The sequence below is a fragment of the Lissotriton vulgaris genome, chromosome 3_1, assembly GCF_964263255.1.
Source record: "Lissotriton vulgaris chromosome 3_1, aLisVul1.2, whole genome shotgun sequence".
In the NCBI taxonomy this organism is placed as follows: domain Eukaryota; kingdom Metazoa; phylum Chordata; class Amphibia; order Caudata; family Salamandridae; genus Lissotriton; species Lissotriton vulgaris.
Window position 1 is genome coordinate 793,007,970 of NC_141689.1, and position 17,818 is coordinate 793,025,787.

Consider the following 17,818-nt stretch of genomic DNA (forward strand, 5'->3'; position numbering starts at 1 on the left):
GTTTGCAGAACTCTGGCACCCCTTTTTGGCGCTGTTGTCCACGGAATTTCGCGAGCTCACATGCCCACGGTACCTGCGACTTCTTAGGCTGACGCCGCCGGCGGCCCCAGCGGAGTGAATGTGCGGGATCGGGGGTTTGGGCTGGGGGTGGGGGGCGGGGTTATATGCTTCTAATGCTGACTTTCGGACGGGGATGTTGGGATATTGTTTTCTTCCTTTGCTTCTCTCTCTCCTAATTTTCCGGGGTTGGGGGGCTGGGGGGGGGGGTGAGTTCTTTTACTGTGTTGCGGGACGCTATTCCAGCTTCGCCTTGCTGAGGGAACGGGGGTCTACTGGGGGGTCATTCGCGATGTTTTATAGCCTTACGACTTATGCCTTGTTACCCTCTGGGGCTTCCTGTCTCCCTACTTTCCTTCTGAACCGCTGCAACGTTTCGCTTTTTGTACTGTATGCTCGCTTGACCTCCTATTCCCCTCCCCATGTTTTTTTATACCTTAATAAAATACTTTAAACCTAAAAAGTTAGTCAAAAAATGACTACGAGTACTGCTCTTCCCGGATCTGCTCTGGCTGGCGCGGAAAAAAGAAGAACCGACGTCAGCGCGCGAGGACGGCGTCGAAGTACTTAGACGACGTCATCCCAGTGATCACGACGCAGACGACGGACCCGCAGATACGGATTCCGGATCCAGTCTGACGCCTAGGGATATTCTACGATAAGGAATCTAACACTAACGTGTTTCTTTCAGATATGTAATATCCACTTTGTGGATAAGCTTGAAAGGGCTTTTCATTAGTTGGGAACGCTCAGTGCTCAGTTGCCAGAGTGGGGGAGGACGCCTCACAGGTAGTGGGACATGGCAGCTAGGTGAAGCTTAATAGAAACATGAGCGAATACGCAGCATGCTAGATGTAGTAAATAAGGAAGGATTTCTTCTGGTGTAGATAAGCCTTGGCTAAAATTTTCCTGCATTGTCCTGGGATGCTCAGATGCACAAATTCATTGAAATCAGGAGCCAGGCTGACAAGGATAAGGCTTTCGGATCCAAGCAAAGTGCATGGCCCTGGCTCATCATCAGTAGAGACTGAAGGGGTTGCAGTTGGATGTGATGTCTCTATGACAGGAGAAGTAATTCTGTATACAAATGTTGCTGTGGGCACCTCAGAGCAATGAAAATTATCTTGCAAGGCTCCGCCTTCATCTTCATGAGAACCCTTGCGAGGAGAGGAGTCGGAGGAAATGCGTAGGAAAAGATTCCAGACCATGCTAATGAAAATGCATTACCCCAGAACCTTGCTTGTGGATGCCAGCTTGAGTAGAGCCAGCATTTCTGGTTCTGGGATGTTATAAACAGGTCTAGATTCAGTCTGCCCCATCGATGAAAGATTTCCTCCAGGACATCCTGATTTATCTCCCACTAGCGGTAAGTATTTCTCAACCTGCTTAGGGTGTCTGCTATGACAATCTGCTTCGCCGGCACATGTTCTGCCTTCAGATTCACCTAGTAATGGATAGACCACTCCGAAATTCTCTGCGCCTCTTGGGACAGTGCTCGAGACTTAGGGCCACCTTATTTGTTGACATAGTGCATGGTTGTGGTGTTGTCTGTGCGGATGAGCACTGCAGATTTTTTTATCCTGGGCAGGAAGGCTTGTAATGCTAGATGTACTGCCTCTTTAGTTCTAGCAGGTTGATGTGAAGAAGCAGCTGAGATGGCCCCCATTTGCCCCTGACATGGCTGTCCCGCATATGAACTCCCTAACTTTCAAAGGAAGTGTCTGTAGTGATGACCAACCAGGAAGCTTGGGGAATGAATTGTCAGGCCAAAGGAGACATTTGCCTCTTGAGTCCACCAAGATAGAGTTATGCGCATTCCTGGAAGATATGGATGGTATAGTTGAAAGAGACTTGTGTTTAAATCCACTGCCTGTAAAGCTCCTCTTGTAACTGTTGCATTTGAAGGGGGCAGAACGGGATCAAGGGAATGCAAGAGGACATCATCACTAGCAGGGATTTGTAGAAGCAAACAGAAAGTGAGTTTTTTCATTTCAGTAGATGTGCCAAGAACAGCAATCTTGTCCATCTTTCTGGTGTTGGTACGCTTTGTTCAGCACTGCATCCAAAGTAGCCCCTAAGTATGTAATCCTCTTGGGATGGCTGACAGGTTGACTTTCACGGATTCAGTGTAAAGCCCAATATGCTGAAAAGTTGTAGGACTGGTTGAAAAGTGCCTTGACTAGCCAGGCATCGAGGTATGGAAAGACTTGGTGTTTTCCTTGTCTTAACAATGCCACTACTGGTGCCACGCACCTTGTGAAAATACAAGGGCGGATTTCAGGCCGAATGGAAGGACTTTGAACTAATAATTGCTGCCGGCTGCTGTGAATCTTAAATATTCTTGATTACGTGGATATATCTGGGCATGAAAATATGCATCTTGGACATCTAATGTTGTAATACAATCTCCCCACTTTAGAAGCTGTAGGATTATCCTAGAGTGTGACCTTGCGAAATGTTTGCTTCCTGAGATATTTGTTCAGTTTCTCAGATTCAGGCTAGGTCTCCATCACCGGACTTCTTCTGGACTAAGAAGAAACAGGAGTTTTCCCCTCTGAGCCAGGGACTCATTCTATGGGCACTTTGCTGCGCACGGTGTGGACTTTTAAACTGAGAAGATGCAGATGTTTTTGCGGGAACTTCTGGGGCAGGATCGGAGGTGGTTTTGAATGAATTTCAGCACATGGCCGAATTGAATGAGATCCAACACCCATTGGTCTGTTGTTTTTTCCATTTGTGCAGGTGATGAGATTGTTTGCCGCATGCTGTAGGGGCTGGGGGTGTAGCCAGGGCCTGTAATTCGTCACCCAATTGATGTCCTTGGTCTTTCCCCTGTCGACCCATCTTTCTTATCTGGGTTTGCCTAATGTAGGCTGCCTGAGGAGCCTGTCCCTGCTGGCACTGCGGGCGAAACGGTTGTGACCGAGCTTGGTACCATGGGTACCTGTATTGTTGGCAGTCTCCTCTGTAGGAGAATTGCCCTCTCCCTCATGCGCCACAAAAAGGTATTTTACGATACTGCAGGGTACCTAATGACTTCACTGTATCCGTGTCAGTTTTCATTGATTGGAGGGCATCGTCAACATGTATCCCAAAGAGGTCTTTGCCATCATAAGGAAGGTCCAGGATCATACGTTGCAACTCTGGTCTGAATGAGGTGGAATTCAACCAATCCTGCCTCCGTAGGACTGCTGAGCATGAAGTTGTCGAAAACCTGTGGCACGTTCTCCCTCCTTTAAGATAGTTTTGGCTTTGGCCTTTACATCTACAGGTGGATGGTCCAGATCTGGTGCAAAGCCACATTTGGCGGTCATATCTTCATAGCACTGCCAAAGAGGTTGGTGCTCGCACTGTGAGTGCAGACATTGATAAACATTTGCCAATGTTGTCAAGGCAGTTACCTTCCTTATCAGGAGGGATGGATATTGGTACAGTTGGATTTTTGGAATAACGTTGGACCGCTTAAGTGATCAGTCAGGATTTGGATGCCCAATGAGGCAGGCTGGAGAATCTTCAGGGGCTTTATATTTTTTGTCCTAGCGTGGCAATACTGCAGCCACTGTGGCTGGATTTTTCATGGATTTTATCCTCCCTTCCCATTTGTAGTCCATGAAGGGTATAGTCCTGATGCTATTCCTGAAATGTTCTTTTAAGTCATACAGGAAGCATCAGTTCTGCTTCGTCGTCATGGGAAGATCAAACTGCTTTGCTGATCTCGCCAGCAGATTATGGAAACCTCCTATGTCGTATGGGGTGACTCCGTGGGTGGCAGTGTTGGGGAAGACCCGGTTAGAATGAGGTAATCCTTCCATACAATGAGGACATCATTAAGTTTCCCCTCTTCCTTCTAGACATCTAAAGACGAAGTATCAGCACAGACACAATCGTAAACTGTTGGGTATGCCATGTGGAGGTGGCTGCTGGCCCATTTCTTGGGTTTGTAGAGTAGAGGGTTGCATTGGAAGAGTCTTTGGAGATGAATCGCCTGCCTGGTGAATAAGATGTAGGCGGAAAGCATTTGAGGTAGGCCACCAGCATCTGTTGTAAGTCTGGAACCAATGCCTTTGGAAGATACCACGCCCACTGGACACGGTTGTTGAACTGTTCTTGGTGGTGTAAGCCCTCTTGAGGGAGGATAATATTCCTCTTTATCATCGTCCTACTGGTATTTTACATGCAGATGTGACAGCTTGCATGCAACCCCAAATGGACTATCATCCTCTGAATCATCTTTATCCAGTAGATAACGGAGTGGTAAGTTTGAGACCTTGCTGGGTGATGTACGTTCTGGCATTATAAGTTGTTGTTGCCATCTCTTTTGGCTTCTCCTGAAATTGTTGCCACATTGCAGATGTTGATGATGCAGTCATCGAGGCAGTCGACGGCGCCTTTGCTGGCACTGCAGAAGGGATTTATTTCACCTTTGATGGTGTTGACATAGTACACAGGGCATAGACTAGTTTGACTGTAGATGGGATTGGTGCCATGGACTGTATTGTTGACAATGTGGTTGTCGTCGACGGGGTTCCGATCATCATCCCCTTTGTCGTGATTGCCGCCGCCATAATGGTTTTAGTCATTAACGGCGCAGTAGACTATTTTATAGTCGATGGTGATGGGCTCATCGATGATCTCTCCGTCAACTGTGCAGACGAAGCTTTTTTGAACTTGTGGGAAATCTGAGGTGGAGATGAAGTCGGCTTGATTTTTTAGGCTTTTCTGAAAAGAACACATGCCCTTGTGTTTTGGAATGTTTTTCTGAGGACTATGTTCCCTATGAGATTTTTCTGAAGGCCTTCGCTCCTTGTGAGACCCATGGTGGGTCTTTTTAGTAGAGTTTCTGGGAGCCTCATGAGGAGAACAACCTTCTAACCACTCACTCATACTTTTATGAACTTTCCTGGAGGATTAAGAAAAGTCTTCGCTGTCATCCTCTAAAATAGGGGCCTTCTTAGCCTTGAGCTTTTGGAGCCACATTAGTAATATCCTCTTCTGTCCATTAGGGTTTTAAGAAAAAATAAAAGGTACAACATAACTTACAATCCTTCACTTTGTGGGATGGGTAAAGGCAGTAAAAGCAATATTTGAGCTGATCTTCTGAATTAAGCCTTTTCTTGCAACATGTCCCACATGGTCTAAAAAGACCTTTCTGGAGGAGCCAAGGTCGACATCGTGATGGCCGCACGGTAGCTCGGCTCCGCCGGCCTCCCTGCCCAAACTCATCTATCCTGCCGCCCATCCTGCCCAACAACGATAACATTTTATAGATTAAGGTCTACTGATACTTACCACCCGTCCTGGTGGCTTCGGCGTTCAGTGGGTCTGCAGCGGCGTCCTCCTAGGAAGTGCGGCCTCCGTGGTGTGGAGACCGGGGCCTTGCCTTCAGCGAGTAGCCGGCGAGACGGTGTCAGTGGCGGCCTCGGGTGGAGGATGGAGACCGGCCGGAGGAGGCCGTTGTGCGAAAAAGCCGGAGGCAACTGAACGCGCCTGGGACTACCGTCCGGTGGTCCAGATGTGAGGTGCTGCAAGTTGTGTGTGGGGGACGCCGTGTTGGTGGTTTCCCTCCTTGTTGCCCTGCCCGGCCATTCCGAATTTCATCGCTCGGTGGCGGAGAGTGGCTCCAGCGGAGCGGTGGCGCTGGCGGGTCCCCCTCTTTTGGTGGCCCTCATTTTTGCATCGAGGTTGCTGTTTGGATGCTTGAGGTGGATCCCGCGGGGGCCCTGTTTGTGAGCCCGCCCCAGGAGTTGGTTCCAAAAAGACGGCGCGGTAATCGCAAAATGGCGACTGATGCCGTGTGCTGTGGAACGCCCCGGGATGTCGATGCTGTACCTCTGTACTGTGATGGGGCCTGCACTGGGGAGCGTGAACCCACGATTGGCGACGTCCTACGAGCGCTGAAGATTTGGCAAGTGACCTTGGCCCGGGATTCTTGTGTGCAAGACAATGTGGTAACCGCCATTGCTCCCGGGCCGTCCCTCAGAGATGCGGGTGGGCCTGAGGTGGTTGCTGTTTGTTTCTCGCATTTTGGTGGGGGCAGCGAGGTCTTGGTTCGCCTGCGGGAAGATTTGCTGGGGATCATTGACACTGATGTACATGACTGCCGTAAACAGCTTTTGCGTTACCGTCGGCGGAGATCTTATGGGTTGCTTCCATTGGCCGTTCAGCGGCTGCTTCATGGCCTTTTCTCTCCGCTTTGTTTTATGCCCGCTATTTCGACATACATCGTGGCGATAGCTAAGAAAGGACTGGGGTGAGCCCGGTTTTTAATCCGGAGGACTGCTGTTCGGTACACGGAGTTATGGACTGCCCCAAATTAATATAATTTGTCGAATCCTTACTATGTATGGCTACCTGAAAAACATGCCAGTTTCGTTTTGGGCTGCACTAATTGTTTGTATGGGCGGGGGGGGGGGGGCGTGCGCCTGGTTACATGGTATCCTCCCCCCTGGCTTTCCTTTTTCCCTTTTTATCTGTTTTCTTCCCCTTCCCTATATTATCTCCTTCTATATTTCGGGTTCATGTTTAGGGCGACAGGCACGCTGCTGGGAGGGGTAGGCCATAGCCTTCTGCAGGGGTGCAGGGTGGGGCGGGTGGATTGGTGTCTATTAGATAGTTAATTGTTTCTATGGCTCTTTTGTGTCCTTTTCTTGGGTCTCCATGACTGTGCGTGATTTCCGCGGGGTGAGTGCCTGGGGGGGGGGAGTTTTGGGTATCCCTATATAATATGGTACTTTCAGGTTCTGCTTATCCTGACTTAGCCTCCCCGCCCCTAAGAAGGTTTGCTGTCTGGATTGTTGATCGCCTTTATCGCCGTGGGGCGGGTACAGTAACGTGGAGTCCCCTTTTCCTTTTTTCTAGTATTTTCGTTTTCTTTTACTCTCCGGGTTGGGCTGTATAATGATTGCAACTTTATCCGTCTCACTGCTAATTTGATTTTCATGACAGTGATGTTCTGCTTGTCTTTGGGCACACGAGGTTGCGGGTGGACACTGACTGCAGAAGAATTGCAAGGGCATCTATGGCTTGAACGCTTTGGACTATTCTGATGACAGATCTATGGATTCCCTATTATAATGTTATTGGTTCTGTTCCCCGCCATGTGCACCAGGACGCTTATTATACAACCGATCCTTTATTCTTTAACATAAAATTAACCTTCTGTGATCCTGTGCCGGGGGGTTACACTCAGTTAGCATTATGGACTCGCAGCATTGTGTAGTATTGCGTAACCACGCAGTACTTTTTATTGACATTGGTGCTTTTCAGTCTGTTCTGTGGCCGGCCTCTGGGTTGTAGGCCTTTATTTGTATGCAACCATCTACACAAATAAAGGTTTTCAAAAATAAAATTAAAAAAAAGACCTTTCTTTGGCTTGCTCTGACATTGTAGAGTCAGATCTGAAGCAGCTGGAAATTAGTAGTTTAAGGTAGATTGAAGTAACTCTGAATACAGGAATTAGCGGACCTGAGCAGAGCTCAGTGAAGATTCCCTCAAAAGATGTGCTGTAGAAAATCTGAGAGACAGAAGCCTTTGAGAGGAGTGTTCTAGAGGGTGCCTACCTGGATGTCTCAGTACACCTTCTTTGGTGGGTATTGAAATCTGAATTTTAGGTTTAAAGTATTTTATTGAAGCAGGGTGGGGTAGGACACAAGGGGGCAGGGAACAAATGAACCACAGGAACCGCACATCAGTTCGCATTATACAGCAAGTACAACAATGCAGTCACAATTTTGCAAGGGGCTCCATCCGACTCGGGAGCATAGCTTTCGCACCTGTGGGCACGTACAGACAACGAGGGAGGGAGGGACGGGATGGGGGGAAGGAAAGAAAGTCAGGAGGGGAGGGACAAAGGAGAGAACGAATGAAAGAAAGGGGGGGGTGAGGGAAAAAAAAAAGGGGGGGGGAAGGGAAGAGAGGAAAAGAGAGAAGAAAAAGGGGGGGGGGTGAAGGGAGGAGAAACAACCCCGCTCCAAAAACCTACCCAACCAAACAAAACCCCCAACTACCATATCCCAACCCACCCCCTGTACTGTGCCAATTTCTACAGTCTCCACTACTGCGAACTCTCCATGAATCTCTGCTATACAATACCGACCCCACCCAATCAAGCAGGCGGGTCCGGTGGCGGCGTCAGCCTCAACAACCGAAGGTATCTAGGGCAGGTGATCTCTCGAAACTCGGAACGTAACAGGCAGTGAAAGGGCTCCCACAATTCCTCGAAGGTATCAGTATCCCCCAGGGCTACTAAGGACATCTTCTCCATTCCAAGAACGTGCCATAATCTGTGCAGCCAACCAACTACAGAGGGAAGTGTTGTGGTGCGCCAGTGTATGAGAATATTCTGCACCGCTGACCCCAGCGCAATCGCTATCTGTCTACCTCTCTTAGACCTAAGGGGGTACATCAGCCCATTCGGCAGCCCTAGCAGGACATAGGCCGGGAATCTAGGCAGTTCCATCCCAAAGCATTTGTCCACCTCGCCCAAGACCTCTTCCCAGTAAGGAGCCAGCAGGGGGCATTCCCATAGAATGTGTGTTAGTGTACCAGTGTTGCCACAGTTGCGCCAGCACGTCCCTGGTATTGCCCTGTCCATCTCGTGCAGTTTCTCCGGAGTACGGTACCAGTAGGTCGAGATTTTAGTGAAGGTCTCTGTAAGACCCGTGTGGTAAGCCGAATGGCGTGCGCGGAAGGAGATGTGTTCCCATTCTTTATGGCTCAGCTCGCGCCCGAGCTCTCGCTCCCAACGTTCCCGACCGGGGTTGTGAATATGAAAGGAGGGGGGCTGCAGCATTCTATACAGGTCTGAGATCAGTTTAGCGTCCGACGTGCGAGTAATTAACCAACGCTCATACGCCGTGATTTCCCGGTGTGCCGCGTCGCGCACTTGGGGTTGTAATGCCCAGTGGCGCGCCTGCATGTATCGCATGCGCTCCGTTTCCGGGAGGCCATAATCCCGTCTCAAGTCCTGGAAGGAGACAACCCCCTCAGGGGAGTACAAGTGATACAGAGTGCAGCAGCGGGCCACCCGCCAGCGCTCATATGCACCCGGTTCCATCCCAGGGCCGAAGTCCGGGTTGCCAATGAGCGGCGTAAAGGGAGAGGGGAAGGTGGTAAGCTCGCATCTGGCAGCCACCGAGTCCCACGTCTGGAGCGGGACCCGCGTTACCAAGGACGCATAAAGATTGGGGGGCCGATGGGCCCGCCTCAAGAATGGCACTTCCTGCAGCGTCCTACCCGCCACCGCCTGATCCTGGAACAGCCAATGCTTATCAGACTCCCACCGGCTCCATTCCACGAGATAGCGGAGCTGAGCGGCCTGGAAATATTTCCGCAAGTCCGGTATCCCCAGCCCTCCGGATTCCGGTGACAGCATAGCGATGCCTCTCTTGATCCTCGGCCTGCGGCCCTGCCACACGAACCGTGCAATGGCAGTCTGAGTCTCCGCAAGCCACCCCGCGGGGGGCTGGAGCGGTAACGCTCTGAAGAGGTAAAGCACCTGAGGCAGGAGGGTCATCTTCACCGCGGCCACCCTACCCAGTAGCGACAGCGTGCCCTTATCCCACCGGCCCAGTTCCTCCCTGATTTTCGCGCCCAGAGCCGCGTAATTGGCCGTGACCATCTCCGGGAGGGAGGGCGCCAACAGGATCCCCAAGTACGGGATCCGGTCCCTGGACCAGCTCAGAGGGTAAAGCCTCTGCAGTTCCACCCTAGTGGCAGCAGTAAGCGAGATGTCCAGGGCGGCTGACTTACCCAGGTTCACCTTGAAACCCGCCACGTCAGCGAATAAGTTCAGTTCCTCCACACAGGCCGGCAGCGATCTCCGCGGGTCATCCAGCGTCAGAATGACATCATCCGCGTACAGGCTAATCGCATGACGGAACCCACCCATCTGGACGCCGATAATGTCAGGGTTCTGCCTAACCCTCTGGGCAAATGGCTCCATGTACAGGGCAAAGAGCAAAGGGGAGAGCGGGCACCCCTGTCTCGTGCCCCGCTCAATGGGGAAGGGTCGAGAGCTGCCGCCGTTCACCCGGACCACCGCAGATGGGAACCGGTAACAGTTGAAGATCAAATGACGGAACCTCTCCCCTATCCCGAATTTGCTCAGGACTTTCTCCAGGTAGGGCCAATGCACCCTGTCAAAAGCCTTCTCCGCGTCGATGGACAGGAGCATCCTCTCCCCAGGGATCCTGGAAGCCTTCTCGAGAATGTGCATCACCCTTTTCGTGTTATCTACCGTTTGCCTACCGGGCACGAAGCCCGCTTGGTCCGAGTCAACCATGCCGGGGAGGTGCAACGCCAGGCGTGCGGCTAATATACTGGTGAACACCTTCAAATCAGTGTTCAGCAGCGAAATGGGACGGTAGGACCCACAAGCGGCCCTATCCTTGCCCGGCTTCGGAATCACTGAAACCGTGGCCTGGAGAAATTCGGAGGGGATGGCTCCTGGCTCTGCGAAGGAGTTAAAGAGGCGAGTCAGCAAAGGCGCCAGCTCCTGACAGAAGGTTTTGTAGAACAGCGGGATAAAGCCATCCGGACCCGGGGCCCTGCCCAGTTTGAGCCGGGATATCGCCGTGACCACCTCCTCGATACGTATGTCACGCTCCAGATACTGAGCCTGATCCTGTGTCAGCGACGGGAGCGGGACCGAGTCCAGATAGTCCACCTCAGCCTGGGCCGAAGGGGCCTCTCCGGAGTAGAGGTCAGCATAAAAGCTGCGAAAGACATCTGCTATCTGCTCATCGGTCGTGACTCTACCTCCGGCCGGGTCCAATAGTTCCTTCACTCGGTGCTGCTGGTGCTGCACCCTAAGTTTGTTAGCCAGGAGCCGCCCACACCGATCGCCCCCTGTGTAATATTTGTGTTTCAGGCGAAGCATCGCATACTCCGCACGGTCCGTGTCGAGGGCCGCCAGGAGCTTCCGCGCCGCCTTCAGCTGCCTCCACACCCTGGGGGCCCCTGTCCTGTGATGAACCTGCTCCAGCTCCCTCACCTGCCGGGTGAGCTCATCCCTCTTGAGTTGTCGGTCCCTATTCTCGGCCGAGGAGATCGCGATAAATTCGCCTCGGAGCACGGCCTTGAGGGCTGGCCACTGTGTCGCACGAGAAGTATCCCCATTATCGTTCACGGTCTGAAAAGCCAAAATGGCCGCCCGGATCTGATCCACCACCGACCGCCTGTGCAAAAGCGTGTCTCGGAGCCTCCAGACCCCTCTCGGCCGAGCCACCGGCGGAAGAGTGAAAACGCCCTCCACCGGGCCGTGGTCAGAAAGAGAGAGGACCCCCATGTCCGCACTCAAGCCAAAAGGAGCATTGGGCCCGACACTAGGAGATGGTCTAAGCGCGCATAAGATCTATGGGCGTGTGAGAAATAAGAGTATGCGCGGGTGGTGGGGTGGAGGCGGCGCCACATGTCATGCAAGTCCAGCTCCTCAAGTCGAGTTCGAATCGAGCCCGAAAGCTCACCCAACTGATGGCGCCGCTGCACAGACCTGTCCAGTGCCGCGTCGAAAACCAGGTTCAAATCATCCCCCAACACTATGTGCCTATCAGAGGTGGATGCAACGTCGTCCAAAGCCCTGTGCAAGAATTGATCCTGATGATCATTGGGGCAGTAGACGGTGCCAACAGTCAGTGCCAATCCCCCCATCTTAATCTTGTATACTAGAAGTCTCCCTTTCTGCACATGACCTCCCCCCTGAACCCCCTAGAAAACAAGATGGCCACCCCCGCCGTCTTGGAGGTGCTAGAGGAGAATAGCTGCGTGGGGAACTTAGGGGTACGCATCCGCGAGCAATCCTTAGCCAGCAAATGGGTCTCCTGCAACAGGCAGATATCCGCTTGTGAGTTCTCCAGCAAGGATAACACTGCCCGCCGCTTAACCGGATTGTTCAGCCCTTTCACATTGATAGTAAGCACCTTAAGAGCCATCAAGGAGGGAGTTCAAGGAGCACACATCAAGAAGCAAAGCCCCGCAATCAAACACAGAAGGCACCATTCGAGGCCTCAAAACAGAGCAACTTTGAATCACCCACTGGCACAGTACAGTCCCCGTACCCCAACACCCCACAACTAGAAAACCCCCCCCTGCCCCCACACAACCAAATCTACACCACCCCCCGCTACTAGTCCCCCCTCTAGGTCACAGAATCAAAACATCTGCCCGCCCGTCCCAACCCCATTCCCCGCTTCCCAAATTTTCCAAAAAAGACATTGTCCCAGTCCGGCCCGAAACGGGCAAGGCCGTGGTAAGTCAATCTAGTGGACGTCCAGCCACCACCACCAGCACTCGCCCTTCCTCCCAGCCCACCCCCCGGATCCCCGCACCTGCAATAGGAATGAGCTAGAGTAGACTCCCCCCGGAGTGAGTTCAGGCCGTCAAGGCCACTTCGCCGTTCGTCGCCACTCTGGAGGCCTCCTGGATGGCAGCCGCCATGTCCGCCCGGATTGCAGGCGAGCCCGGACGCTCCGCCGGAGGAGAGGCCCCCCCCCCAGCTTGTCGCCATCCGTTACGAGTGCTGCGCCTCCGCCGTGGGGCCGGGGTATCTGTGTCCGATGCTGTGAGGCCCAACACCGCGCAGACATCCTGGAGGGACCGAAGCTGATGCAAGACACCGTTCCACCTGAAGATCAGACGGAAGGGGTGTCCCCAGGAATACTGTGTCTCATGCTCTCGAAGGAAGTCCGTGGCGATCTTGAAGGATTTCCTCTTCTGTAGCGTGACTGTGGATAAGTCCTGAAACAGGGTCACAGGGTGGTCCCGGAATCGGAAGGGTTGCTGCCCTCGTGCCTCACGGAGGATCCGCTCCTTCAAGGGAAAGTTCGGGAGGAAGGCCAGAATGTCCGGAGCGGGCGCCGTAGCTCTGCGGGGGCGACCCACCCGGTGTGCCCGGTCTATGCGAATCCGAAAGTCCTCCGACTCCCCCAGGATCGCCCGGAAGAGGGCCACCAGATATGCAGTCACGTCCTCACCCTCCTCACCAGACGGCACGCCGCGGACCCGTATGTTGTTTCGCCTGGATCGATTTTCAAGGTCCTCGGCGTGGGCCTGTAACTCAATCTGTTGCTCCCGCAGCCGCAGGACTTCCTGCTGCAGATGGGTGATCTCCTCATCTCTGGAGTGACCCGCTTCCTCCACTGTGTTCACACGGTCCCCCAGGGAGTCCATCTCTCTCCTTACTTCACGGACCTCCCCGGCCACCTCACTCTTGAGCGTTTGAAAGTCCTCCCGAAGGGAGCTAAACAGCGATTCGAGAAACGATCTCGTCACCGGGGGCTCTCTACCATCCGCCCCCCTGGTCGGCGCCGGGGAGGTCGCGGCAGGTTGGGCTCCTCCGCTGCGTAGGGAGCCCCGTCCCAGCATTTCCGGCAAGGTCAGGTCGCCCCGTCGCTGTCCCCTAGCATTCGACATTGTAGCTCAATAAAGGACGCTGAGGCTCACTGTCCAGCAAAGAAAGCAGCTATATGCCATGCAGCCCACACAAAGAGCACCGGGAGGCCCGGCCGAGCTTCACAAAATGGCCGCTCAGTAAAGTCGAGGGGCCAACGCCCAAGATGGAGATCCCCTCTCCTTCTCCGATCTGAGAGCCAAAAATCCGGCCAGTGGGCAGAGTCACAGTGCAACGTTCGCCGAGGTCCACGGCTTCAGGGAAAGATCTTCCCCGGGAGACTCGTTCCTCAGTCCCACACAGACAACCAGCCGAAGCGATCTCCTCCAGCGGGCCTCCTCAAGCCACGGGCTGGCGTAGTGAGGCGATGCCGACTCCGCCTCCGCTCTGCACCTCCGCTCCGTTCCGCTCCGTACAGCCGCCGTCGGACAACTCCGAGCCGCACACGAAGCTGCTGCCGACTCCCACTCCAACAGCTCATGCACCGCTGCGGGCTTCACCCCTCGGAGGCCGGTCGCTCCGTCGCGCGTCGAGGGTCGGGAGACTCGCGGCCTCGGGCTCACACTCGGGCCGTTCAGCGGGGTCCGACCCGGGCCGTACCGGTCAGAATCACATCCCCGACGGCGCAAACCAGGCTCAGCAGGCTCTCCGCACCTCCACCGTAAGCACCAGGCTCAGTTGCCGCTTGATCCGGGGGGGGAATCAGCGGTTACAAGCGGTGCAGGAATTCAGGGGTCCGGGAGCTCTCGGCAAGTGCGACCGCTCAGCCCGCCATCTTGGCCACGCCCCCCGAAATCTGAATTTTAAAGAGTTTTAGATGCCACTTTAGGCTCTATTCTAGACTTTTCAGACTAATTTTTAGATCGAACCTGGGCAGTGCATGTGCTGCTCTGCAAGGCATGCTGTATTCAGGTATCAACTTGAAGCGCCGTCCATTCTCCACCCATATTTTTGATTGGCTTGTGTCATTGCCCTATGGAAACTGTGGCTTTTCATTGGTCAATAGGCTTAGTAGCCCATCCTTAGTACCACCATGTCTCATTTTGTAAACTCCTAGAGAACACACCCTTTTACATGTGTTGTTGCTCGGTAGGCTTTAATTACAGCCTCCAAGCACTATTTCGTTTATTGGTTTTCACATGCCTGCTGATGCAGGCAGGACACGCTCTCTCACAACACTATTTTTTTTTTACATTGCACGGCACGCCATACTGATAGTGGTGGCTGTGCCTTTGCTTTACTTGCTGCACCAAACAAGGGCGCATGTTTTTTCTACCATTAATTTTTTTAAATTAAATTGCCCCACGCCACACTTACACTTTAATGTCAGGCGCGCCCCTTTACTTAAACGAGCCAAGACGGGCGCACTCCTTTCCTTAAATGAGCAGAGTCTAAGGAAAAGGGCGCGGCCTCCACCCACTAAAGTGAAAACATGGACAACCCCTTTCTTTAGGCAGGACTCTTCTAAAGAAAGGGGCCACATGAGCGTTTTTACAAACTAGCATTTGTAATGCAGTAGGTGCAGCATTTACGAAGCTCTCGTAAATGCAAGACTTAATGCATTGCAAATGCTTGTTAAATTAGAGTGCATTACCATCATGGCTCATTCCTTTCATGTTGCTGAGGAAAAAGACTCCCAAATGTCCCATTCAGTAACATCATGGCCAGGGAACAGAGTGCACACAGTCCTGGTGTGACTTTCAGGCATTTTCCTCAGGCAACTAGCTCTAAATACAGTATTTATCTTTATTGGTTTCATCAGAAACACACTACCTAATACAGACACTACTTGAAAATGCCCAGACACAATGTACAGCCACAAGGCTAACTTAGACCAAGTTAGCAGATGAAAAACATTTGAGTTCTTGAAGGACTCAAAGGTACTAGCATTTATGGCAAGTATCTGAAGAGAGTATATGCTAAAAGGAGAGATTACTGCAAAACAGGGAGCTATGTACAGAGGAGCTTGAATGACTATAGAAGAGAGCACCTTACTGAAAATATAACATTATGTAGGAGTTTCTTTTCATCAGAGGACCTAGGGGGAAAGTCAACAGGTATGAGAATCCTCCCTAATTCAGCGGGGAGTGATAAAGCTTGGCGAGCGATGGAATCCAATAATGGATCCTTTCAAAGAGCTAGAGAAACCTGTCGTCCGAAACCAAGAGCTTTGGGACCTACCAAAGCCCTGCCCGTCTCTGGCCACCCTAGTCGAACCTGGGTATCTCTGACTTAAGAGTGCCACCACCGTGCTCTGCAATCAAGGGACACAAGATATACTATGGCAGAAACGTCTATTTTTTTACCACCCTACAATCTAATGTGCAGCAATGAGCATTCTTTAACAGTATCCTTTCTTGATGGCTTTGTGAGCCACTTAGCCAGTCTGTGTCCTTGGGATTGGAAACCTCCCCGAAGGAGAGGGAATCTCATATCATGTCTTTCCACCAAGGTACCATTCCTTAAGAGATCAGGTGTATACCTACTGGTTGACTTCCCTCGAACCCATCTGATTTGTGAGAAAATGCTGAGGCCCTCTCATGGACAACATTTTTTAAGACAAGTTTAATGATTGGATTTATTCTTTATACCCTTTTTAACAATTCAGTAACAAAGTGCAGGGTTTACGCTTTGATGCTTTATATTGTCATTCAATTTACATAAAAAAGCGAATTTGTACCCCATATCCAATATTTCTACCCTTAGGCTTTTAGTGGGCTATTGTTAATACATTTTGATTAAGTTTAGATTACCCTTTATTTAACCCTTGGGCTCTATCTCTTGACCACATTACACTGTTCTTCATGGTTTCTGCATCCCTCAGCAGTTCCACCTTGAAAATTGGGGTTCCTGGCCAAAGTTGACAATTTTAGTCTATCTATGAAAATGCAAACCACTAGAGCAGTGGAAGTTTGTATCGGGTTTTCTCCACCCATTTCCCTGCCACAAATTTCTTCAAAAACAAGCACCTGATCTTGTACTAAAACTCCCCACATCGCCTCCAGATACACTGGAAGAGGATACAAATGTTCTTGAGTTTAAGCCCCAAACGTTTGGCTCAATCTCCCCACATGTAAGCAATCTTGGAAAGCACAAAAAAGTCACTTGACTTAACCTGAAGAGAAAGGACTATATTCAGGTTGAGCAAATGAACAGGTGGCTCAATGGTGCGGTTACACCTAGTGGCATTCAAATTCATATGTACAAGAAACAAAAAGCTATATAGTAACAGTACCCCAAACAGAGAATAACACACTGGAAATACTTACGAGTCGTCGTGCAGTTGTACATCTCTGACCTGCTGTGCCCACAGCAGCAAAAAGAACAGATGGGGTGACTAGGCTGAGGTCTGCATCATCAAATACTTAAATAAATAATAAATAACAATTACACCAAAAAGTAAACACAATAATGGACTCAGAACTTTAACTTTCGACAGACATGTTTTTTTAAAGCTAGAGTTAGGCCACCGTTAGCACTTGGTTAGAAAACATAATTAGTAATCATATTCAGGGTGCTCTTCAACACTCAAATAAATAACCATTGCATTCAAATCACCGAGTAACATAACGTGCATTTAAAGCCTTAGTTCATCCAGAATGGCATCTTGGAGCTGAATAACAGATGTTTTATTGTTATCCTATTCAATGGTACTCGTTTCATCAACCTAAGGAGGATGAAAGGCTGATTGGACCCACTGGGATTGAAACCTGTGACCACGAGGTCAAACAAAGGTTCCTGCAGTGGATGCATTAGTCCACTAAGCCACCAACACACAACAAGATAAAGTAAATCCAGATAACATTTTCAATGATGAATAGACTAATGGGGAAGTAAACTGGCCTTAGCTGTTTATTTGCCCCTGCTCATCAGCAAGATTAGAATAGTCTAACCCAATCCAGTTACAAAACGTTATCTTATACAATCTTTCAGATTGCTTGCCAAGCTCCACTACTAAAGTACCAACAATTTAATTTACATTTCTAATTTACCATCCCTCATGCAATTCTTTTGTAAGTGGAATTCTTTTGGGTTTCTCATTTTCTAGCTGGCCCGCTCCCTGTTCTGAATTTCTTGGTCTCGATTATCAAAAGACTTTCTAATGCATTGATCATGATTATATATTTAGAGCATTTTCAAAGTGCAGCACATATTACCAAAGGGGGCTTTTGATGCCAAGAGTGAGTGGACCTGGGGGAGAAGGACAGCAATAAAATGGTGTTGTTGTGAAAGGAATGTGTAATCTAAATCATGTAGTGATTTAGATTACACACCCCAAGTTTACATTTTACTGCACTAGCCATCGACTTGGTCCCATGCCTACATCAGTGAGAAGTTAAAGAAGAACAGTGTTTTGACATGCACCGTTCTATG

General features: G+C 50.9%; 1 protein-coding gene across 1 annotated transcript in view; it reads right to left on the minus strand.

Moving 5' to 3' along the window:
* ALDH7A1 (aldehyde dehydrogenase 7 family member A1) overlaps positions 1-17,818 on the minus strand; it is a 311,199-nt gene that overhangs the window by 130,264 nt on the left and 163,117 nt on the right. Inside the window, exon 11 of the mRNA XM_086961105.1 lies at positions 16,714-16,808. Within this exon, the coding sequence (XP_086817231.1) occupies positions 16,714-16,808 (95 nt within the window). The remainder of the gene's footprint in view (positions 1-16,713; positions 16,809-17,818) is intronic.